The sequence below is a fragment of the Vipera ursinii genome (genome assembly GCF_947247035.1).
Source record: "Vipera ursinii genome assembly, chromosome: 6".
Classification (NCBI taxonomy): Eukaryota; Metazoa; Chordata; class Lepidosauria; order Squamata; family Viperidae; genus Vipera; species Vipera ursinii.
The window spans coordinates 29,836,320-29,859,515 of record NC_139515.1 but is presented as its reverse complement, the minus strand read 5'-3'; the positions used below and the strand labels follow the sequence as shown (position 1 = coordinate 29,859,515).

At 39.3% G+C, this 23,196-nt stretch overlaps 1 protein-coding gene across 6 annotated transcripts in view; it reads left to right on the top strand.

Moving 5' to 3' along the window:
• Nucleotides 1-23,196, top strand: part of FOXP2 (forkhead box P2) — a gene marked incomplete at both ends in the record, with an annotated part of 359,810 nt that overhangs the window by 265,743 nt on the left and 70,871 nt on the right. For all 6 annotated transcript variants that reach the window (XM_083366698.1, XM_083366697.1, XM_083366696.1 and 3 more), the window contains 2 exons: nt 1,204-1,417; nt 16,142-16,246. In XM_083366698.1, the coding sequence (XP_083222824.1) occupies nt 1,204-1,417; nt 16,142-16,246 (319 nt within the window). The remainder of the gene's footprint in view (nt 1-1,203; nt 1,418-16,141; nt 16,247-23,196) is intronic.

Here is a 23,196-nt window from a genome sequence, read left to right as displayed (position 1 = left end):
ATCAGAAGGTCGGCAGTTTGGCGGGTTGAATCCCAAGTGCCGCGTAACAGAGTGAGTGCCTGTTACTCGTCCCAGCTTCTGCCAACCTAGCAGTTCGAAAGCACATAAAAATGCAAGTAGAAAAATAGGGACCACTACGGTGGGAAGGTAACAGCATTCCATGCGCCTTTGGCACCTAGTCATGCCGGCCACATGACCACGGAGACATCATCGGACAAGCACTGGCTCTTTGGCTTTGAAACGGAGATGAGCATCGGCCCCTAGAGTTGGAAACGACTAGCACGCATGTGCGGGGGAACCTTTACCTTTACCTATAAAATTAATGGTGTCCATTTGAATAATTGAAATGAAATACTGCATTTTTGAAAACATTCCTAATAGTAAAAGAGAAGGTAGAATGTATATATTTGCTTCAGATATTAAGGATTTCCACTGTTTGTTTTTGTATAGGGCCAAAAAATACCCCAAAATGATCAGAAATGTGTTATGTATATTTGGTCAAAGTAATGCTGGATGTCTTGATATGCTAATTTGTAAAACTCTTGCTATTCATTTCTTTCATTTCTTCCCTGCTGAAGTGGCACACTTGGAGAAATGACCATTGAAGTATTTTTCTTCTATTAAAACAATTTCCTTTTAGAAATGATTTTTTGATTGAAATTTTAAATTAAATGCAAATTTAATTCATGAGACAAAAATAACCTATTAGCTGAAATTTTGCCCTTAATCTTACTAAAATCTTTAGTTTCCTTCTTGTATTTTTTTTTTCTGAAATGAGCTTGTGAATACTAGCATTTGCATTAAAGCCATTTTTCATTTTAGTTTTTCATTTCAGTTTTATAAAGATAATTGTGAACTTTGGATATATACATTTAGCCATGTTTCAGAAATAAAGAAATATTCCAAAAGCTATGGAAAATCTCATTTAAATATTTCTTTTAACACCTGTTTTTCAAATAGCAGTTGCTTTTGTTAGTTGTAGCTTCCTCCTATTGATCCATGAACAAGTGTTTCAAGAGAGATTATATTATGTAGGTTGGTGAGTTTTAATTGACTTTAATTGAAATTTGGCAAAATGAAATTGTATTTTACTACATGTTGATACATTGGGAAGTATATCACCTTTATTGTTAGCATTAATCCATTAACAATCTATGAACTTCTCACTTTCTTATATTATTGGAGTTCTCTTTCATTTTATAGCTGGCTTAAGCCCTGCTGAGATTCAGCAGTTATGGAAAGAAGTTACTGGAGTTCACAATATGGAAGACAATGGCATTAAGCATGGTGGGCTAGACCTCACTACTAACAATTCTTCTTCTACTACCTCCTCTACCACTTCCAAAGCATCGCCACCAATAACTCATCAGTCCATAGTGAATGGACAGTCATCAGTTTTAAATGCAAGACGAGACAGGTAATAAGAGAACTCATCTGCTTTTTCATCTGGTATAAATATTCATCAGTATGGATCACACAATTAAGTCAACTTAAAACTGAGCAAAATATTGCTTTGAACCTAGTCATTTTGATTTAGTTTAAAAATTGATTATTTTAAACAGTTTTAACCAATGAAGAGAACTATCATACTTTCCCTGTCTGATTTATGGGATTTGTTACTGTTCTTTGGATATGTTTTTTTCTGCCTTATAGCACACAAGGATCACCCTGAAAGAGGGCTTATATAAATAAGCCAATCATGCAATGTAATTTTAAAAATGTTATTTCTGCCCTATTCTTCCTCCAAGAGCATAATTCAGCATACATGAACTGCTGCCCTCTTTATCCTTAGAGGGTTAAAGTAAAAGATTGTGAAAGGACCAGATTCATTCAGCCACATTAAAGCCTGATCTCCACCTCTTCAAGCCACTACATAAAACTGGACTTATTTTATTTAAGTAATCTTGTTTAAGGGTCACATAAAAGCCACACTGAAACTAAAGGACATCATACCACCAGTGTGCCACTGGTGATAAATAGCAACCAATTTTTCTGATCAAAAATTTTAATTGCTAGTGAACATTGGACTGGATCCAGAGGATCTTATTCTATCCAAGTACATCATTTTAGGATTGAGATTCTAGATCCAAGCCACTAATCCCAGTATTTTGTAATTAGTCAACTAACAAGGGAACCTATCTGGTATTTATTAGAGCATAACATCATTTCTGAAACATATAAGGATTTTAACAAGACTATAAACGTATGGTATGATAGTGTAATTCTAATCCAGGATATATCTAGGATTTAACTCAGTGGTATTTATCTATTTATTTATTTATTCTTTTATTTTATTTATTTAGTAAATTTATATGCCACCCATCTCAGTGTCAAGTGAAACTGGGTAGCTTACAACACTTATGAAGTTTGCAAAAGAATAGCAGAGATAGTAGTGCCATGGCTATGTTCAACAAAGTTAATTAAATGGAATCTTATGTCCATTTGAATTCAAACTACTTACAGTAATAACTGTGGACAGTCATTTTTAAATGCATCCTGAAGCTTGCCATCAATATAAAAATTAGATCATTTACTCTTCACATCTCAATGTATTAGTTAAACTGGCATAGAAGTAGTCACATATATAGCTTACAACTTACAATAGATGTGGCAGCATCCTCATATGAAGTACGATAATGTATGCAAAGTATATTGGACACATTTGTCTTCTTTTACCTGCATTTACTAGAAACATATGAATCCCGGGGTAAAGAGGGAATGCTGTAAAAGTAGTGATGTTTCTATCAGACAGGCAGATATGCTTCTATAAGTATTATTCTGCCTAGTACACACGCACACGCACACACACACACACACACACACTCATTCATTCATTCATTCATTCATTTAATATTTTGCATTTCTAGGCTGCCCATCTCCCTCAAAGAGGGTCTCTGCCCCTACAGCCTATCTAATCCTAGTAGACAATCACTTCAATATGAGCCAGCAGTGTGCTGCAGCTGCCAAAAAAGCCAACACAGTGCTAGGCTGCATTAACAGAGGGATAGAATCGAGATCAAGTGAAGTACTAATACCACTTTACAATGCTTTGGTAAGGCCACACCTGGAATACTGCATCCAGTTTTGGTCACCACGATATAAAAAAGATGTCGAGACTCTAGAAAGGGTACAGAGAAGAGCAACAAAGATGATTGGGGGACTGGAGGCTAAAACATATAGGGAATGGTTGCTGGAATTGGGTATTTATTTATTTATTTATTTTATTAGATTTATATACCGCCCTTTCCCGAAGGACTCAGGGTGGTTTACAGGGTATTTAAAACAAGAAATACAAAAGTTAAAAACAATTTAAAAAATTACATCAATCCCTGAAAAAAAGTAAAAACCCCAATTAAAATTAAAATTAAAATTCTCAGCCTGGGCCAGAGAGCTCGAAGAGCCAGGTCTTCAGGTCCCGGCGGAATGAACAGAGGTCGGGGGCAGTCCTGAGCTCCACTGGCAGCTGGTTCCAGAGGGCAGGCGCACCCACTGAGAAGGTTCTCCCCCTGGGTGTTATCCGCCGGCAATCTTTTACCAGCGGCACCCTGAGCAGACCCTCCCTGTGGGAGTGCACTGGACGAAGGGAACTTGATGCTGGCAGGAGGTGTTCCCTCAGATATCCCTGACCCAAGCCATTTAGGGCTTTATAGGTCATCACCAGCACCTTGAATCTCACCCGGAGGGCAACCGGGAGCCAATGCAGCTTGCGGTATGTGTAGTTTAACAAAGAGAAGGGTGAGGGGTGACATGATAGCAGTGTTGCAATAGCTCAGGGGCTGCCACAAAGAAGAGGGAGTCAAGCTATTCTCCAAAGAACCTGAAAGCAGGACAAGAAGCAATGGATGGAAACTAGTCAAGGAGAGAAGCAACCTAGAACTAAGGAGAAACTTCCTGACAGTTAGAACAATGGAACAACCTGCCTCCAGAAGTGGTGAATGCTCCAACACTGGAAGTTTTTAAGAAGAGACTGGACAGCCATTTGCCTGAAATGGTATAGGGTTTCCTGCCTGAGCAGGGGGTTGGACTAGATGACCTCCAAGGTCCCTTCCATCTTCTTCTTCTTCTTCTTCTTCTTCTTCTTCTTCTTCTTCTTCTTCTTCTTCTTCTTCTTCTTCTTCTTCTTCTTCTTCTTCTTCTTCTTCTTCTTCTTCTTCTTCTTCTCATTCTTATTCTTATTCTTATTCTTATTCTTATTCTTATTCTTATTCTTATTCTTATTATTATTATTTATTATTATTATTATTATTATTATACCATGATCAGCTTTATTTATTTATTGCCACAATCAAATGACTGGACTATGCATGGAAGAGACCATACCATGGGATTTGGACCATGGAGAGGGGAAACTGAATGGTGGATATTTGCAAATTAGGCTGTCCTGTTCTGAGACCCCATTTGTTCAAGTTTTCTCTAAGTACCATGGGACAAACCTGCAAGTACAACTTATGCATGTTTATCTATGAATTTTGTGACCATGAAACTATAGTTGAAGCGTAGCTGTCCTCATAGCCAGCTCTCAAGCCTGGTTGCCATGGCCTCATTTAACTTCTATTCTATTTGAGATTACATGTAGCTTCTACTTCAACTCAACTAAATGTCTTATATGAATTCTTACATTTGCCAGAACCTGCTATTTTCTCTAGATCCAAATTTCCTCATTACTTTGGTGATATAAAGAAGGCTGCTAATGTGCAAGAAGTTCCTAGTCAAGGAGAAGCAACTAGAGTGGCATTAAAGTTTGAATCATCCACTGTGTTAAAGGGCTAGCCATACAAAGCCATAATTTGAATATTTGCATCAGGTCTAATGCCTTCAAATATTTTCCTTTTTTCTGGCTGCTTCATTCATTGTAAATTATACCTTCAGTAGCACAATTTACCTATTACTGCTCTTTGTAGCTGCATCTCTTTGACAGCGACGTGTGTACTTGAGCATCCACTAGGTTAAACTGAAAGATTTAATATTTTCATTATAAAATAGAACCTCCAGTGATGGAGCGCCCATGATTTCTGAAGGCAGGCTGTTTCACTGGTTAATTGTCCTCACTGTTAGGAAGTTTCTCCTTAATTCCAAGTTGCTTCTCTCTTTGGTCAGTTTTCAATCATTGTTTCTTGTCCTTCCCTCTGGTGCTTTGGAGAATAGTTGGATGCCCTCTTCTTTGTGGCAGCCCTTCAAATAGGTTTGTATATGAACATTTAAGACTTTTATGTCTGTCTGTGTGTATGTTTTCTGGATCTCCTAATTGTTGTTTATTTTTTCTTCTTCTCATCACTCCCTACCTCTTTGTTTGATTTGTTTTCTTGGGATTTATGATTGGTTTTGTGTTCTAGAGATTTTAATGATTAGTCACCCTTACCCCTCAATTTTAGTTTAAAGCCCTTCTAATGAGTTGGGTCAGTCTTTTTCCAAGTACATTTTCCCTGTTTTCGTGAGGTGCAGCCCATCCCTTGCCAAGAGTCCATCACTTAGGAAATGCAGTCCAGGGTCCAGGAAACCAAATTTTTCTTGGTGACACCAACCTTTACCCAGTGGTTTATTTCTGGAATTCTTTTTCCCCTCAGTGGGTGTTGGTTTTTTGTTGGGAGTACTGATGACAACATTACTTGTGCTGCTAGCTCCTTAACTTTATTGCCTAGTTGCTTATAGTCTCTCAGTATTGTGCTCAGGTTCCTTGTTGTGTCATTCATCCCAATGTGAAGGAGTAGGAGTGGGTAGTAATCTGTGGCCCTAATTATTTTGGTTAGGTTCTTAGCCATGTCTTTGATTTTTGCTCCAGGGAGACAACATACTTCCCTGGATTGTATATCCTGTCTGCAGATGACTAATTTTTTTCCTTTGAAAATAGAATCTCCTATCACCAGCATTCACCTTGTTTTTTTGGGGGTGGGGGGTGCAGTCTGAGGTGCTTTTCTTTGTCTCGTGTGTATGTCAACGTGGCTTTTTTAGGGATATTTGGTGTTGCTTCTTTGCTAGGTGTCTGAAAGTTTTCTTTGAGGGAGAGGTTGTGGGTCTGTGTATTTCCATCTAGGGAGATAAATCGATTGCTCAGTTTTAATGGTGCTGTTTCTAGGTGGGTTAGATTGGGCAGCAGGGGTTTGTTAGATGTATGCTGTTTCTTCCTTTGAACTAGATAAGTAGTAATAAGTAATAAGATAAGTAGCAATGGGAAACTTCAGCTACCCATATATCTGCTGGGAGATAAACTCTGCAGCTAGTGGAATATCAAACAGATTCCTAACCAACCTAACTGACAACTTTATCATCTAAAAGGTAGAGGGGGGAACTAGAAGTAAAGCTATACTAGACCTAATTCTTACTAATAGAGAAGAAATGATAGAAGGAGTTGAAGTTGCTGAAACCTTCAGGTAAAGTGACCATGTCAAACTGGAATTCAATATAATGCAAACACAAGCAATAGAAAATAATTCAACCAATGTCTTAAACTTCAAAAGAGCTGATTTTAACAACCTCAGAGAGAACCTAAGAAAGATTCCATGGATGAAAATCCTAAAGGGGAAAACAACTCAAGAAGCATGAGAAACTCTGAAAAATGCTATCATAAAAACCCAATCCAGCACAATACCACTGTAAAAGAAAAACAGGAAAGTCAAGAAGAAACCAGCATGGCTACACAAAGATGTCTCAGACAAAGTGAAAGACAAAAAGGACAAGTGCAAAAAAATGGAAAGAGGGTCCCATAACAAAGGCTGATTATCAGCAGACAGCCAGAACATGAAAAGACGAAGTCAGGAAAGCAAAGGCTCAGAATGAACAAAGACTTGCAACAGAAATCAAGGATAATAAAAAAGTTTCTTTCAACATATTAATAACAAGAAAAAAGTCAAGGAAATTGTAGGTCCACTAAAGAGAGAAGATGGCAAGGAAATAACAAGCAATAGGGAGAAAGCAGAGCTGCTTAACTCATTCTTTGCATCAGTCTTCACACAAAAAGAAATTATAGCACAACATACCAAAAACATTCGCTGCAAAACTAGAATAAGCAAGAAAATGGCAAGAGAACATCTATCCAACCTTGACAAATATAAATCACCAGGACCCGACAGATTACATTCCAGAGTTCTGAAGCAGCTGGGAGAACTGCTGGAGCTCTGGGGAAGTAAGTATCTGAAGATTGGAAAAGGACTGATGTGGTTCCCATCTTCAAGAAAGGAAAAAAAAACAGACATAGGAAACTACAGATCAATTACTGTAGTCTAGCATCAATATCTGGGAAGATCCTGGAAAAAACAATAAAAAAATCTGTGAACAACTAGAAACAAGCAAAGTTATAACTAGTACCAGCACGGGTTTGTTAAAAACAGATCATGCCAAACCAATCTTATTTCATTCTTTGATAAAGTGACCAAATTAGTAGACCAGCGAAATGCTGTGGATATAGTATACCTAGATTTCAGTAAGGCATTTGACAAAGTAGAGCTACTACTTGGTAAGCTAGAAAAAGGTAGAATAGACAACATCACCACCAGATGGATTTGTAGCTGGCTGACAAACCATACTCAGTGAGTAGTCCTTAACGATACTACATCCAAGTGAAGAGAAGTAAGCAGTGGGGTACCACAAGGCTCCATCTTAGGCCCAGTACTCTTCAATATCTTCATCAATGACTTAGATGAGGGAATAAAAGGGGAACTCATCAAATTTGCAGATGACACTAAACTGGCAGGAATAGCCAACACCCCAGAAAACAAGCTCAGGATTCAAAAAGATCTTGACAAACTGGAACAATGGGTCCTCTCCAACAAAATGAAGTTTAATGTGGAGAAAAGCAAAGTTTTACATTTGTGCAGGAAAAAAGTAAAAAATAGAACAGTGAGTTAAAAAGAAGCACGTGGGAGGAGAAAAGTAGCTGAGGCCCTGCTGATTGAACTTCCATTGCATTTAAACTGCCCAGAGCTTGCTGGCAAGTGCTACAAACAGTGAGTTAAAAAGAAGAAGGTGAGAGGAGAAAAAACTAAAAATCAAAAACAGCAGTGGTACATTCAGGGCAAGTACATCTGAGATTCCTTGTATCTCAGAATATCTGGCTTAGTTCAGTGCAACACTTGTTTTGCAGCTGTCTTTTGCAGTACACTTTTCAAACTTGGAAACTGTCCTATTGTAAACAAATCACAAGGACAGATTATTTATCTAGGGTCTGTAATCTGTGCCCTTCAGGCAGAAATTAGGTCCAGTTCAGCCCTTCTACTCTATTGAGCCACCGCGCTATCAGCCCCCTCTACCACAAAGATCCTGCAAGAGAAGGGCAGTGTGGACAACCATGGGTTCTGGCAGGGTGAGAGCTGTGAACCATAAACACAAAGTTTTCACTGTGTCCCTGCACAATAGATACAGTGCCCTTGCTGACCTTAATAGGGACATTAAGGAGACAGGTAAAAGTACTTGTGATGATAACTCAAATAAGCAGGTGGTAATGGTCTGAGATGAAGAACTTGTTATTAACAGGGAGAAGTGCAAATCAGGTATTACACATCAGTCATGCAAGAACAGAAAGGCATCCCAAAAGAAAAACCACCTTCTGGTTGGTTATTCAATTATAAGGGATGTAAATTTAGGAAAGGACATAGAGGTTTTGAAAGAGGTCAGGTGTCTACTGCCAGTAGGAACAACAAGCATATTTTCAAAATAGTCAACAATGCCAGCAAGGACTGTGATGTGGATGCTATTGTACATATTGGCACTAATAATCTTTCCCAAAAAGATATACTCTCTGTGCAGAATGATTTCTAGAGCTTGGGGCAGGAACTTAGCAGGATAGGGTGCCATAGGTGTATACTATAGGCCACCCAACCAAACAGACGAAATAGATGAACTTTTTGCTAGTCAGCTAACTAAGGTATGTAGGAAGCTCATCACAATAGTAATGGGGGACTTTAATTACCCTGACATCAACTTGGAGACAAACTCTGCACCAAGTGGAAGATCAAACAGATTCCTGACAAACCTAGCAGATAACTTTGTTTCCCAAAAAGTAGAGAAGGGAACTAGGGGATTAACCATATTGGATCTAATTCTCACTAACAGATATAAAATGACAGAAGGTGTTGAAGCCACAGGAACCTTGGGGAAAGTGATCATGCAATATTGGAATTCAATATTATGGAAGCACAAGCAATAGAACACAGTCAAACTAGAGCCTTGGACTTTAAAAGAGCTAATTCCAGTAAACTTAGAGAGAACTTGGGAAGGATTCCATGGATGAGAATCCTCAAGGGGAAAACAACTCAAGAAGCTTGGGAAATTTTGAAAAGTGAGATACCGTATTTTCCGGTGTATAAGACGACTGGGCGTATAAGACGACCCCCAACTTTTGAGAAGATTTTCAAGATTTTTTGTCTTATATGCCGGAAAATAAGGGTACATGCCAGTTGCCAAGTGTCCGACACAAGCCCGATTCAGCCCCGTCTGATGCAGATGGTGCAAAGCCACCCTTTTGAAGCCTAAAGGGGCTTTTCCTTCCACCCACCCTTTGGAATACACGCAAGAGCTGCGTTCACACGACACGCTTTTTCAGGCCAGACTCTGCAAACAGCACGGCAGAAGCCGCAACCACCACGGGAACTCCGAGTCCCCGCATTTCGGCAGCCTGCACGGCCAAGCGCGATCCGGCTTTGAGAACGCATTTGCAGATGGAGCAGACGCTGCATCTGGATCCAAGCCCCGCCCAGGAGGCGGTTGGCCAGGCGGGCCCAGAAGACGTGCTGGAGAGCCAGGCTCGGGGTGGCCATGACGAGGCTGGCTGGTGAGGGCCGCTGCGTGGTCTGCGTGCGAGAGGGGTGACAGGCCGCCAAGTACCACTGTCCGGGCTGCTGGGAGAGAGAGTGGGTAGCAGGGTGCGCTCTGCTTGTGCTCAGATGCCACTTGGGTGAGGGGGAGGGGCTTCCTGCCGCTCCCGGGGTCTGGCGTTTGCAAGGGGGAGGAGAAGGGGCTTAGAGGCTCTTGGGGGTGGGAAGGGAGGGTCATGTTGGAGGGGGGACTGGACTAAGGAGGCTTGAAGTTGCTTTGCAAGAACAGGGGTGCTCAATTGGTTTATGTACTATTTTCCAGCGTATAAGACGACTGGGCGTATAAGACGACCCCCAACTTTTGAGAAGATTTTCATGGGTTAAAAAGTCATCTTATACGCCGGAAAATACGGTAATAAAATCCCAGTCCAGCACAGTACCAACAAAGAAGAAAAATAACAGCTCTCAAAAGAAACCACCATGCCTTCATAAAGAACTCTCTGATAAATTGAAAGATAAAAAGGACAAGTATAAAAAGTGGAAAGAGGGGCACATAACTAAAGCAGAATATCAGCAAATAGTCTGAGCATGCAAAGATGAAGCGAGGAAAGCTAAGGCTCAAAATGAACTAAGGCTTGTGACCCAAGTAAAAAATAACAAAAAAGCTTCTTTCAACATGTAAAAAACAAAAAAAGTGAAGGAAATGATTGGTCCATTATTGGGTGAAAGTAGCAAGAAGGTAACAAGCAACAGGGGGAAAGCAGAACTATTTAACTCATTTTTTGCCACTGTCTTTACACAAAGGGAAAAACAGTCCAACTATCAGAAACAGTACCATAAAAAAATAGTTTAGAAACACAAGTTAAGATAGGCAAGAAAAGTAAGTGAGCACCTATCCAACCTAAACGAGTCCAAATCACCAAGACCAGATGGATTACACCCCAAGGTTGTCAAGGAACTGGCAGATGGGATCTCAGAACCACTGAACTATATTTTTCAAAGATCCTGGAGCACTGGGGAATTACCAGAGGACTGGAAAAGAGCTGATGTAGTTCCCATCTTCAAAAAAGGGAGAAAAAATAGATCCAGGAAACTACAGACCTATCAGCCTGATCTCAATACCTGGGAAGATTCTGGAAAAGATAATCAAACAACAAATCAGCGAACACCTTGATGCAAACAAAGTCATTTACTAAAAGCCAACATGGGTTTGTCAAAAACAGATCATGCCTGACAAATCTTATTGCATTCTTTGACCAAGTGACAAAATTAGTGGACCAGAGGAATGCTGTGGATATAATTTACTTGGACTTCAGTAAGGCATTTGATAAAGTAGATCACAACCTACTACTTGATAAGATAGAAAAATGTGGGTTAGACAGCATCACCACCAGATGGATTCATAGCTGGCTGACCGACTGTACTCAGCATGTGGTCCTCAATGGAACTGCATCTACATGGAAGGAAGTGTGTAGTGGGGTGCCCCAGGGCTCTGTTCTGGGCCCAGTGCTCTTCAACATCTTCATCAACGATTTGGATGAGGGGATAGATGGAGAACTCATCAAATTTGCAGATGACTCCAAGCTGGCAGGAATAGCCAACACTTCAAAAGATAGGCTTAAGATACAGGAGGATCTGAACAAACCGGAACACTGGGTGCTACCTAACAAAATGAAATTCAGTGGTAAAAAAGTAAAGTTCTATATTTAGGCAAGAAAAACCAAATGTACAGGTATAGTATAGGGGGTACCTTGCTCAACAGTAATAACTGAGAGAGGGATCTCGCAGTCCTAGTGGACAATCACTTAGATATGAGCCAGCAGTGTGCTGCAGCTGCCAAAAAAGCCAACACAGTGCTAGGCTGCATTAACAGAGGGATAGAATCGAGATCGTGTGAAGTATTAATATCACTTTACAATGCCTTGGTAAGGCCACACTTGGAATACTGCATCCAGTTTTGGTCACCATGATGTAAAAAAGATATTGAGACTCTAGAAATAGTGCAAAGAAGAGCAACAAAGATGATTAGAGATCTGGAGGCTAAAACATATGAGGAATGGTTGCTGGAATTAGGTATGTCTAGTTTAATGAGGAGAAGGATGGGGGGGGGACATGATAGCAGTGTTCCAATATCTCAGGGGCTGCCACAAGGAAGAGGGAGTCAAGCTATTCTCCAAAGCTCCTGGAGGCAGGACAAGAAGCAATGGATGGACACTAATCAAGGAAAGAAGCAACAAAGAACTAAGGAGAAACTTCCTGACAGTTAGAACAATTAATCAATGGAACAACCTGCCTCCAGAAGTGGTGAATGCTCCAACACTGGAAGTTTTTAAGAAGAGCCATTTGTCTAGCAGAGAATTGGAAAATGTCTGGTGTGGTTGCCATCTTCAAAAAAGGAAAAAACAAAACAAAACAGACCCTGGAAGCTACAGTCAATCAACCTAACATCAATATCCGGGAAGATACTAGAAAAGCTAATAAAAAAACAGATCTGCGAACAATGGAATTAAAATAAAATAAAAAATAAAAAATTTCATTCTTTGACAAATTGACTAAATTTGTAGACCAGCAAAATTCTGTGGACATAGTATACTTGGACTTCAGCAAGGCATTCAACTAAGTAGACAACAACCTACTTCTTAGTAAGCTAGAAAAAGTGGAATTGATAGTTATCACCATCACATGGATTTGTAACTGGCTGAAAAACCATACTCAACGAGTAGTCCTTAATGGTACTATGTCTACATGGAGGGAAGTAAGCAGTGGGGTTCCACAAGGTTTCATCTTAGGCCCAGTACTCTGCAATATCTTCATAAATGACTTAGATGAGGGAATAGAAGGGGAACTTATCAAATTTGCAGATGATACTAAGCTGGTAGGAATAGCCAACACCCTAGATGATAGGCTCAATATCCAGATGGATCTTGACAGTCTTGAACACTGGGCCCTATCTAACAAAATGAAATTCAGGCTAGAGAAAAGTAAAGTTTTACACTTAGGCAAGAAAAAGTGTCTAGTGAAAAGAAGGACTAGGAGACACATGATAGCAGTCTTCCAATATTTGAGGGGCTGTCACAGAGAGGAGGGTGTAATGTAGTGGGTTCGACGCAAGGAAGAGATGCCAGCTGGAGTTCAGTTCTTTATTGGGGGGGGTTCCATACTGGCGAACAAGGGCTACCTGGCCTCCTTATATACCCGGCCAGGTAGGTAGCTAGCCAATGGGGTTGGCCCTAGGTTTCCTGCTGAAACTAGGTTTTTCCGCCAAACCGTCCAGGCCAACGCCCCCTAGTGGCTGCTGTTATGCAGGTGACCTGCACCTGGATACATAACAACCCTCCCCCCTTAGAGAGCCTCCCTCACAACTATGCAACATAACACAACTATCTACAATGTTTAACTATATACATATACAGCGAGGTTGATGGGTCACTTGCACACATAATCCGCTAGGTACACGGGTGTCCTGTGGGGCCTGGTGGATCATCTGAGTGGGGCTTCGCCTTGGGCCTGGTTGTCTGGCTCATGGTGCTCCTGAGCTGGGTTGGGTCCGGTCGCCGGATCCCCACCGCCGCCAATGCCCTGATGCTGCCACAGGGCTGGCTGAAGGAGGCCATCCTCCACTTGTTTGGGGTCCATGCAGTTTCCAGTTGGTCTGGTCTCTTCTGGGGTGTGGTTATCAGGTTGGGCAAGGGTGGTGCACTCAGGGGCCCTTCTTCTGAGCTGGTCGATGTGTCGCCTGATGTGTTGAACCCCCTCCACCCCCACGATGTAGGAGAGAGGCCCAGTTTTCACAACCACTGTCCCTGGAATCCATGGGTGTCCTGCCCCGTAGTTCCTTATCCAAACCAGATCCCCCACGTTGAGCACCCTAGGTGCCAAGGGCTTCTCGGTCTCTGCCGCCACTCGATCGGGGTGCAGCCGGTCAAGCTTGGTGATGAGGCACTGCCCCCATCGTAGTTCTGCTGGGCTCTTCCCTGTGGCCATGCACGGTGTGGTGTGCTGGGCGAGCAAAAATTTTGCCAGTTGGTGATGCCAGTCCCCGCTGATGATGTGCCGGAGTGCGTCCTTGGTCGTCCTTACCATCCGTTCAGCTTGCCCGTTAGTCGATTGGTGGAAGGGTGCAGAGGTGGTGTGTCTAATCCAGTTCACCTTCAAAAACGCCTGGAAATCATTAGCAGTAAACTGAGGCCCGTTATCAGACACAATTATGTCGGGGAGGCTGTGTGTGGCAAAGAGGACTCTGAGCACCTGGATTGTCCTTGATGAGGTCATGTTGGGGACAGGGACTACCTCCAGCCACTTAGAGTGGCTGTCTACTACTACTAGGAACAGTTGACCCTGGAAAGGCCCCGCATAGTCAATGTGAACGCGGGACCAGGGCGTGTGTATTGCCTCCCACCTGTTCACGGGGGCGTGGGGCATCTCTGGCCTGGATCTCTGGCATGTGTAGCAACTCTTGACCCATTCCTCAATGTCCTTGTCCAGCCCTGGCCACCAGAGGTAACTCCTGGCCAGTGCGTTCATCCTAACCACCCCCGGATGTCCCCTGTGTAGGGACTCCAACACTCTGCCCCAGAACACTGTGGGAATGATGACCCTGCTTCCCCACAGGAGGCAACCCCGGTGTGTGGAGAGTTTGTGCCGCCTGGTGAAGTATGCCTGGAATTCGGGCCCTGGGGACTTGTCCTGCCAGCCTGTGCAAACCCACGAATGTACCCTACTCAGGATGTTGTCAGAGGCTGTCTTGGCTGCAATGTCCCTGGCATGTACTGGGCATTCTGGTAGTTCCTGCAGAGCTAGGACCTGTGTTGCTGGGGCCGGGTCTGGTTCTGCGGTGTCTAAGGGTAGCCTACTTAGGCTGTCTGCGTGGCCCATCTCCTTCCCTGGCTTGTGCACCAGCTTGCAATTGTAAGCTGCAAGGAAGATGGACCACCAGAGCATTCTGGGCAATAGTATTTGGGGGGTTTGCTTGTCCGTTGTGAACAGGCTGAGCAGTGGTTTGTGGTCTGTGTAAATTGTGAACTCCCTGCCGTATAGATAATCATGGAACTTTTTTACCCCTGCCACTATTGCCAGGGCTTCTTTATCAATCTGCTCCAGACAGTGTTCTTGAGTAGTAAGCGATTGGGATTTGGGCCCCATTAGGCTCAAGGTGACTTAGTACAGCACCCACACCATAAGGGGATGCATCGCACGTGATGCATATGGGCTTTGGTTCTATAAAGTGTGTCACTGTGGACTTGTCAGACAGTAGTGCCTTTAAGGCTCTGAAGCTTTGGTGGTGGACAGGAGTCCAGGCCCATGCTGCCTTCTTGTCCAATAGCCTGTGTAGTGGTTCTGCAATTGCTGCCTTGTGGGGAAGGAAGGTGTGGTAGAAATTGAGCAGGCCCAGGAATGCCTGCAGCTCTGCCTTGTTTCTTGGTGTGGGTGCCAGTTTGATAGCCCTTACCTTTGCCTCTGTGGGGTGGATTCCCTTGGCATCAATCCTGAACCCCAGGAATTCTGTGGAAGGAACTCCAATGCTGCACTTTTCCCTCTTCAGCTTGAGGCCAGCAGCACGCAGCCTGGCTAGAACCTCCCTCAGCCTACCTGCCAGTTCCTCAGCTGATACTTCATCAGCTGAGGAATAAGGGCAGACTCCTTATCAAAATAACGGCAGACTCCTGGGATGCCCTTGAGGGTTTTTTCCATGATTTCCTGGAAAATGCCAGGAGCTATGCTGATTCCAAACTGCAGCCTGCACCTGGATACATAACAGAGGGGGTCAACCTATTTTCCAAAGCACCTGAAGGCCAGACCAGGAATAATGGATAGAAACTGATCAAGGAGAGATTCAATCTAGAAATAAGGAGAAATTTTCTGACACTGAGAACAATCAACCAATGGAACAGCTTACATTCAGAAGTTATGGGAGTTTCATCACTGAAAGCTTTCAAGAAGAGACTGGACTGCCATCTGTCAGAAATGGTGGATAAATGGGATAAATTCGGAATATTTTGTCTCAACTGTGAAACGAAAGACTGGAAATACAGTGCATTTTATCCAAACTGATTTAAGATGATGATGATGATGATGATGATGATGATGATGATGATGATGATGATGATGATGATGATATTTCATTTATAGGCAAAATGTTAATTTGAGGTCAAAAATAAAACTGAGCATACCATGCAATAAAAGTATTTCTTTTCATTTTTCATAAACAATCATTTTTGGTTTTTTTCTTCTCTGATCTGATTTGAGCCTGCAATTGAAATTTCAGCAGGACAATTGTAATTTTTTTTATTATCATAGGTTTACTGTTTTGGCCTTTTTGAGCCTTATCACAACCTGTCAAATTAGAGTGCTATGCTTTTGAGATGAATCTTAAGCCATATTTTTTTTTACTGCAGCTCATCACATGAGGAGGCTGGAGCCTCTCATACTCTCTATGGGCATGGAGTTTGCAAATGGCCTGGATGTGAAAGCATTTGTGAAGATTTTGGCCAGTTTTTAAAGTAAGTTGGTTTTTGAGTTTGATTATAGGTTATAAGATTACAAAGACATAAAACTGAGCTGTAAATATATGGCATTGCTGCTGTTACTGGTTTAGTTGGCAAAATTTATCACATCTATTCCACAAATAGAATTGTTCCCCTTTCTTTCATCTAAAATAATTCTAAAGACTTTTAGTAGCATGGTTTTTAATTTACCTCTTTGCAGAAATTTTCCTAGAAAATAACTTGTACTCAACTATACTACCTACAAGAGTTAGAACAGCTATGGGCTTGTGGGCCCATTCTGGGCCTTGGCAACAAAAAAATTAGCTACTGGTTCTGCCGAACTGGTGCAAACTGGCTGAATCCCACCACTAGATTCAGCACTATAGATGATATCTTGGTAGAAGAAATAAGGATGCTTAATTAGCATGCATAATCATTGTTCTTACTATGAAGTGTGAATTTATTCATCAGTTCTTAAACATAGCTTTCAAATAAATCTCCATTATTGGAACACTCCATATTAAGTTTCTAAAAAAGGTGTTTGGAAGGTCCCTTCCAATATTAAGTTGGCCATCACAGCAGCATGATCAAAACTTTGCCCTTTTGTACATGTGTTGGTATCACACATCCATGCAAAGTGGCAGGGCTTTGGTCATACTGCAACAGCTACCTTTTTGGTTTCTTGGCTTGCAAACACTGCTTGGAGTTCCAGCACCTTTATAGAACATGGCGACCAAAGTTCCTACTTACTTTAGTCTGGGACAACAACCTGCATGGAACAAGGCTTCATGAGGGCACTACTTTTTAACCTTGCAATGAATGCAGAGTCCTTACTCACAGGCATTCCTCTTTTGCTTTGGAAAACTGGGAGCATGAGAGAAATACATTCAGTTTTAATTTCTATGCCACTTTTCCACAAGGAAATGTTGCAATACTATGTTCAACCCAACAAATGTGAAAGGGTAGCAAAACCCTCAACCAGAATACCACAGATATTTCTACATATGTTGAATACAAATATTTTGTAAAAATATTCTTCATATTCTGGGTGAAAAATCAGTTAGTAGGAAATTTATAAGATGACTACCCACTTTTCTAATGCCACTATTCCTTAGAATAATCCCTTACTGGCACAAATGCAGAAAAAATTAAGTGTAGCTAGAACATATAAGCAATAACTCCAAACATTTAATGACATGTTTGAGAAGATAAAGTGTTCATTAGAGAATTACAGTTTCTCTATCATCCCACCACATTATCATGTTTTTAGATTAACCCTTTGTTTTAATTTGTACCCTGTCATACTATGAAGTATAGAATAAAAATCCAACATATTTGTTTGCATTCAGCATGAATGGGTGGAGTGTATTTTTTTAAAATTAGGAGTAACATCAGAGCAAAATAAAATTAAGAGCAAACTATCCAACAATTTTATAAAGTTTGTGTAATTATCTTATATTTTCTTTCTGTGTACTGTGAAAGGACTGAAGCCAAATGGAGTCACTTTGCTAAAAGAGTCATGCAGGGCTTTAGTGAACAAAGAATCCTAATGAAAAGTAATAGGTAGGTTTATATAGATGAGTAACTTCACAAGTGTATGCTCTTATGTTGTCATGGTGCAACTAACAGGTTGAATGAACTGCTTCATGCTTCATCAACAATTAAGTTAATTAGCTCATTTGAAATTGCACTGCTTTGTTGCCAGGATGTTGGTATAAATGTTAGAAAAGCCTGTTTACAAATGGTATACAGCCATGGGGAGATAGACTCAGTATTTTAACAACAGAGCATAGAGGTTCAGCTCATAATGGCTTTAGAAAAAAGTGCTATTTTCATATGCCTGCAAGTTTACATACATACTTTACATACTATGATCTGTAATATTTCTGTTTATAGATTAAAGAAGTTATACTGTTTGCCTCTGGGATTTAATTAAGCTGCTGAAAATTATTTCAGATGAAAGTAACCCATATACTCCATATATTGTTCTAAGCAGTGCTTTCTTTGTAAAAGAAAAAGGAGCTGGAACTCACACATGTCATACAACCCGCCTTGCCTACCCTACAAGGTTATATCCAAAACATCCTGAACTCCGTTCTGAGCGTTCTATGAGAAAAAAAAGCCCTGGTTCTAAGCATAATTGATAAAAGAGTTGTAACTGGCTTAGCTCCATTTTTTATTCTTATCCCCAAAACCCAATTTGTATAAATACTTCTACCCATCCAGAGTGTAATTATATTAGTGTTTGGCTTAGTCCTCTCACAATTATTTTGACATTTGCTTTTACAGTTATTTTGTAAGACACTGGTTTAATAATTAGAATATATTATAATAGGTTTTAGATTAATGATAAAATATGCCTTGTTTATCACTGTTGCTATTTATGTCTGCTTATTATCAAAAGAAATTGTCACTCCTTACATCACTTTCTGCTTTCAAAAATAGGCTGGCCAAATGTACAGTAGATATCATTTCCATGTGCTGTTCAATGCTTAATTTTCTATCATTGTCCCATACCTTGATCTACAATGCCAAACTGCTCTTGTGGACTGTATACAACCTAGAAATCATAGGATTCTTTGTGGTCCCAAAGAAAAGCCTCCATACATTATTGAGCTTTTCTATTAGATTTAAACCCAAAATTAAAAAGACATAAAATTAATCTTTCTTTTTGAAATGGTGATATGCTTTGCAGCCATCTGAATCTGCTTGTATTTAGTCCTCTTAGTTTCTTTCACTGCACAAAGACCCATTTTAATTAAAAAAAAATACAAATCTTTTATATCAATTTAGTTTCAATTTAAAGCCAAAGAACAAGCTGAGTTTTCTCCAATCCTCTAACTATATAGAGCACAGGTGTCAAACTCGCCACATCATGTGATGTGTTGCAATGTATTGCGACTTTTTTTGCATTGTTGGAGCTGAGGTTGGCCCAGTCTCCATATGATGTAACTGGCCCACAGGCCGGCAGTTTGACACTCCTGATATAGGGCATTACATGTCTAATGGCAGTAGTTTTCAACGCCTTGTTCCTATGTACTCTTTGCAAGAATGCTGTAAGTTCTGGCATGATACTTATTAATAGACCTAGTGCTAGTATATTGTACTGAAATAAAATATTCATGAAGAATGCTGTCCAAATTTAGTTTTTGTTTCAGAAATATCCTGGTAATAGACTGAAGATACTTCTAATGTATATAGTAAGCTTAACTAAAAAAACTAGACCTGTTAAAATAGACATTTTATGCTTGATTTATTGTGTTACATTGTATGTGCATGTGTACTGTAATTAAAAATACATTTAGTTTTGTTTATAATTAGAAAACAATTCTGTACTAAGTCATTTGAAAGAAGCTTCCCTTCTAAAAATGGTGGTTTTATTTCTTATATTTAATAAAATATTTGGAGTAAAGAATAACTTTAAAAATATGATTTATAGCTATAAAAATATAAAATATAAAAATTTCATTTTTCTTGCCATCTGACCAAAGCACTTTTTTCTGCACTGAAATGTTTAAGTTATTTTCCCCAAAGAATTCTGAGATCAATAATGCTTGCCCATTATTTTCAATATAGTTAGTTATCTTAAATGGGCCACGTGATTTGGTAGGCTGTAAAATCCAGAGAATCAGCAGAGGTCAGCAGAGAAATTTAGAAAATTCGGTCCCTCTGATATAGCTAATAGCTGAATTTCTGCAGTCTATATATGTTTTTATTGTGTTGTAAGCCATCAGAGTCACTTTGGATAGTGAGATGGACAGTTTATAAATTGTGATTAAGGCTAGAAAGCAAGATACCATGAGTTCAAGTCCTGCCTTAGCCATGAAAGCCAGCTGGATGACTCTGGGCCACACTCTCTCTCTCAACTCAGTTCATCTCACAGGGTTGTTACTGTGGGAAGAATAGGAAGAGGAAGGTATGTTGGATGTGTTCGCTGTCCTAAATTATTTATAAAGATTAAAAAGGCAGGATATATATATATATAAATATATAAATATATACTCATGTGATATACAAGATGAAAAACTGTTATAATCCTTGATTGTTATGTTGTGCTTTTGAACACTCATACATAAGAAAATTTGGTTGATTTTCAGGCTTTTGTTGTGTAAATTTACATTTACTCATGTGCTCAGGATTTTTTTCTAAGAAAAACCAGTATGCAAATCAGAATTTGAGGTTAGATCAGAAAACAGTCTTGCAGAACTGCAGAAAGAACAATAATTGAATGGAATATTGTGTAATGAAAAGTGATTCAAAGACTGCCAAACCTGTTTCAGAATTCTTTTGGAATTTTACTATAAAACAAGCGTTGACAGAAATTAACCATTTTGCTGGTCAGCAAGCAAGGAACCTCAAAGATCACTAAAAGCATTTAATAATAGTTCTTCATTACTGTCTTATAAATGTCAGAATGCAGTAACATATGTCAAAACTTTGGTGTATTTTGTCTGCAAAACTAATTATCATTCCATTGGTCCTAAGTCAGTTTGAGTGCAGATGGATTTGACTTTTAGAACTTTAAATCAAAAGGTTTACACTATAGCATTCCAGCCAAAAGACAAGCATTCTTTAACCTGCGTGCAGCAGACGCCAGCAAAACAAAACATGATCTATAGTACAAAGACAGGCAATGTTTTTCGTATAGAGGCAGAATTGTTAATGTTGAAAAAAAGTCATGTTCTACCAGAAAGTTAGTAGCTTACCAACATGAAAGATTTCAAGATTTTCTAAGTATAATAACTGAATTCAATGGGAAGAGTAATATGCTGTAGTTTAATTAGGCATCAAACTTTTTTAGTATTAATTCACATATATAATATAATTCATTAATTCACACACACACATATATATGAATTAATACTAAAAAGAAGTTTGATGCCTAATTAAATGATACATATATATACACATATATATATATATATATATATATATATATATATATATATATATATATATATATATATATATATATATATCATACACAGAGAGAATGAAAGGAGATAAAAATATTATTATATTCACTTTTTAAAAATAATTGTGTAGGTTTTTTTTCCTTTGACTGAAAGCAAGCAGTCTAGTTCCCAAAATATGACCTCAAAATGGCATTCTTTGAACTTGTCAGAAAATTGTGTCTTTCAATGACAATGCCATCATTCCTCAAAACTAAGACATCTGACACAATAAATTAAATAAAAACTGACATATATGTAATAGAACATACCTTTGGTATTTCAACTCCCCATTTTGTTTAAGCATTAAAGCTTGATGCAAAATAAATAAAATAACATTGACAGTGTGTATAAGTGAAATATATCACTAAAATAGCCTCTGACACTTAGATTCAGAAATATTTACAGTAAATTTGAAATATCCATTTTAAAATTGGTTTAATAGTTTGCTGTATTGCAGGATAAACTTACATCTATTTAGTACCTCAAATCAATAGAATGAAAAAATACAGGATCTTTCTTTCTTTCTTTCTTTCTTTCTTTCTTTCTTTCTTTCTTTCTTTCTTTCTTTCTTTCTTTCTTCCTTCCTTCCTTCCTTCCTTCCTTCCTTCCTTCCTTCCTTCCTTCTAGAATGTTTACCTAATTGTTTCCTTAAAAGTACATATTTATATTTTTCATATGCCAGTCTTGGAGTTTACCTACAGATTCCTGCAGTTTTGGAAGAACATCAGTCAACCACATCATTTATTCTATTTTGAAAACAAAAATCAATATAAATATAAAGTGACCCATAAATTAGAATTGGCTCACACAATGTTTGTTCAGTGCTGCCTTTCTGAAGGTATCCTTTGCATTTTTTCTTCACCTCTCTGTTTGAACTGCAGTCACAGTAAGAGGCTCATTAGGGGACATTAGGGACTGGAACTCACCAGAATTCCAGCGCTTGCTTTGCTCTTATTAATGCATAGCAGAGTAGAATGCATTTAAATATTTCATAGGCTTTCAGTAATTTGTGTGTAATCACCTTGTTAGCAGACCAGTAGAAGTAGAACAGGTCTGTGAAATGGTGTTGGTGATTGTATGGGTAATTTATGGACCTTTGCCATCAGAAAGAGCATTATTGGGGGCTAGAATGAAGCTGTGAAAAAGAACCAGCAATAAGTTGGAGGGGGAAAAACTTAATAAAGGTTTTGTAAAAAGCATCTTCAGGGATAACAATCCACTTGGTTCTTTTTGAAGCACCTATAATTTATGACATATGCAATATATCAAATGCATAAGATAGCATTATGAAGCATTCATATGAAAAGGATATTTGCAACATTAGTTCCAACTTCCTGCAAGGGACATGATTAAATGATTAATGAAATGTCCCTTTGCATATGCATTTTGAAACAGCAATTAAGCACTGACTGAAAAAATCTACCAATCCTCTCATTTTTCAGTATTATCTTGTTCTTGATTTATAAATCATAGGGAATTTTTGAACAGCAATATGTACCTGGGTTGGTTGTAAAAGAATAAAAGAGAATAATTTGAGTATAAAACAGTCATAAATCCACAAATTCATAATTTAATGTTAATTTCAATCCTATTTATTTAGTCACTTGGCATTGTATTTATATCTAGTGCTATTTTTGTACTTTGATTGGCATAATTAAGATGGGGAAATGAATAGGCCCCATTATTTTACATATCATTGGTAAACAATAGTAAGAAAAGAAGAAGGAAAATGTGGCAGAGGTATGTATGTGTTTTTCAAGTTCTCAGTAATCCACTGGAGGCTGTTCTATAAATGATCACTGAAGGGCTGCAAGCTAGCCTATAATTACAGGAAAGAAAGTGGCAGCTCTGGCATTTCATAACTATGTGTCCTCAAAGCGCTTTGTGAGTTTGTCACCAATGATAATTTAGATAGAAGCTCATTACTGAACATCACAACACTTTAAAAACCTTTCCCCTTCATATGGGAGAATAAAGGACTATTTTAATGGCAAGGTTCTTTTGTGTTTT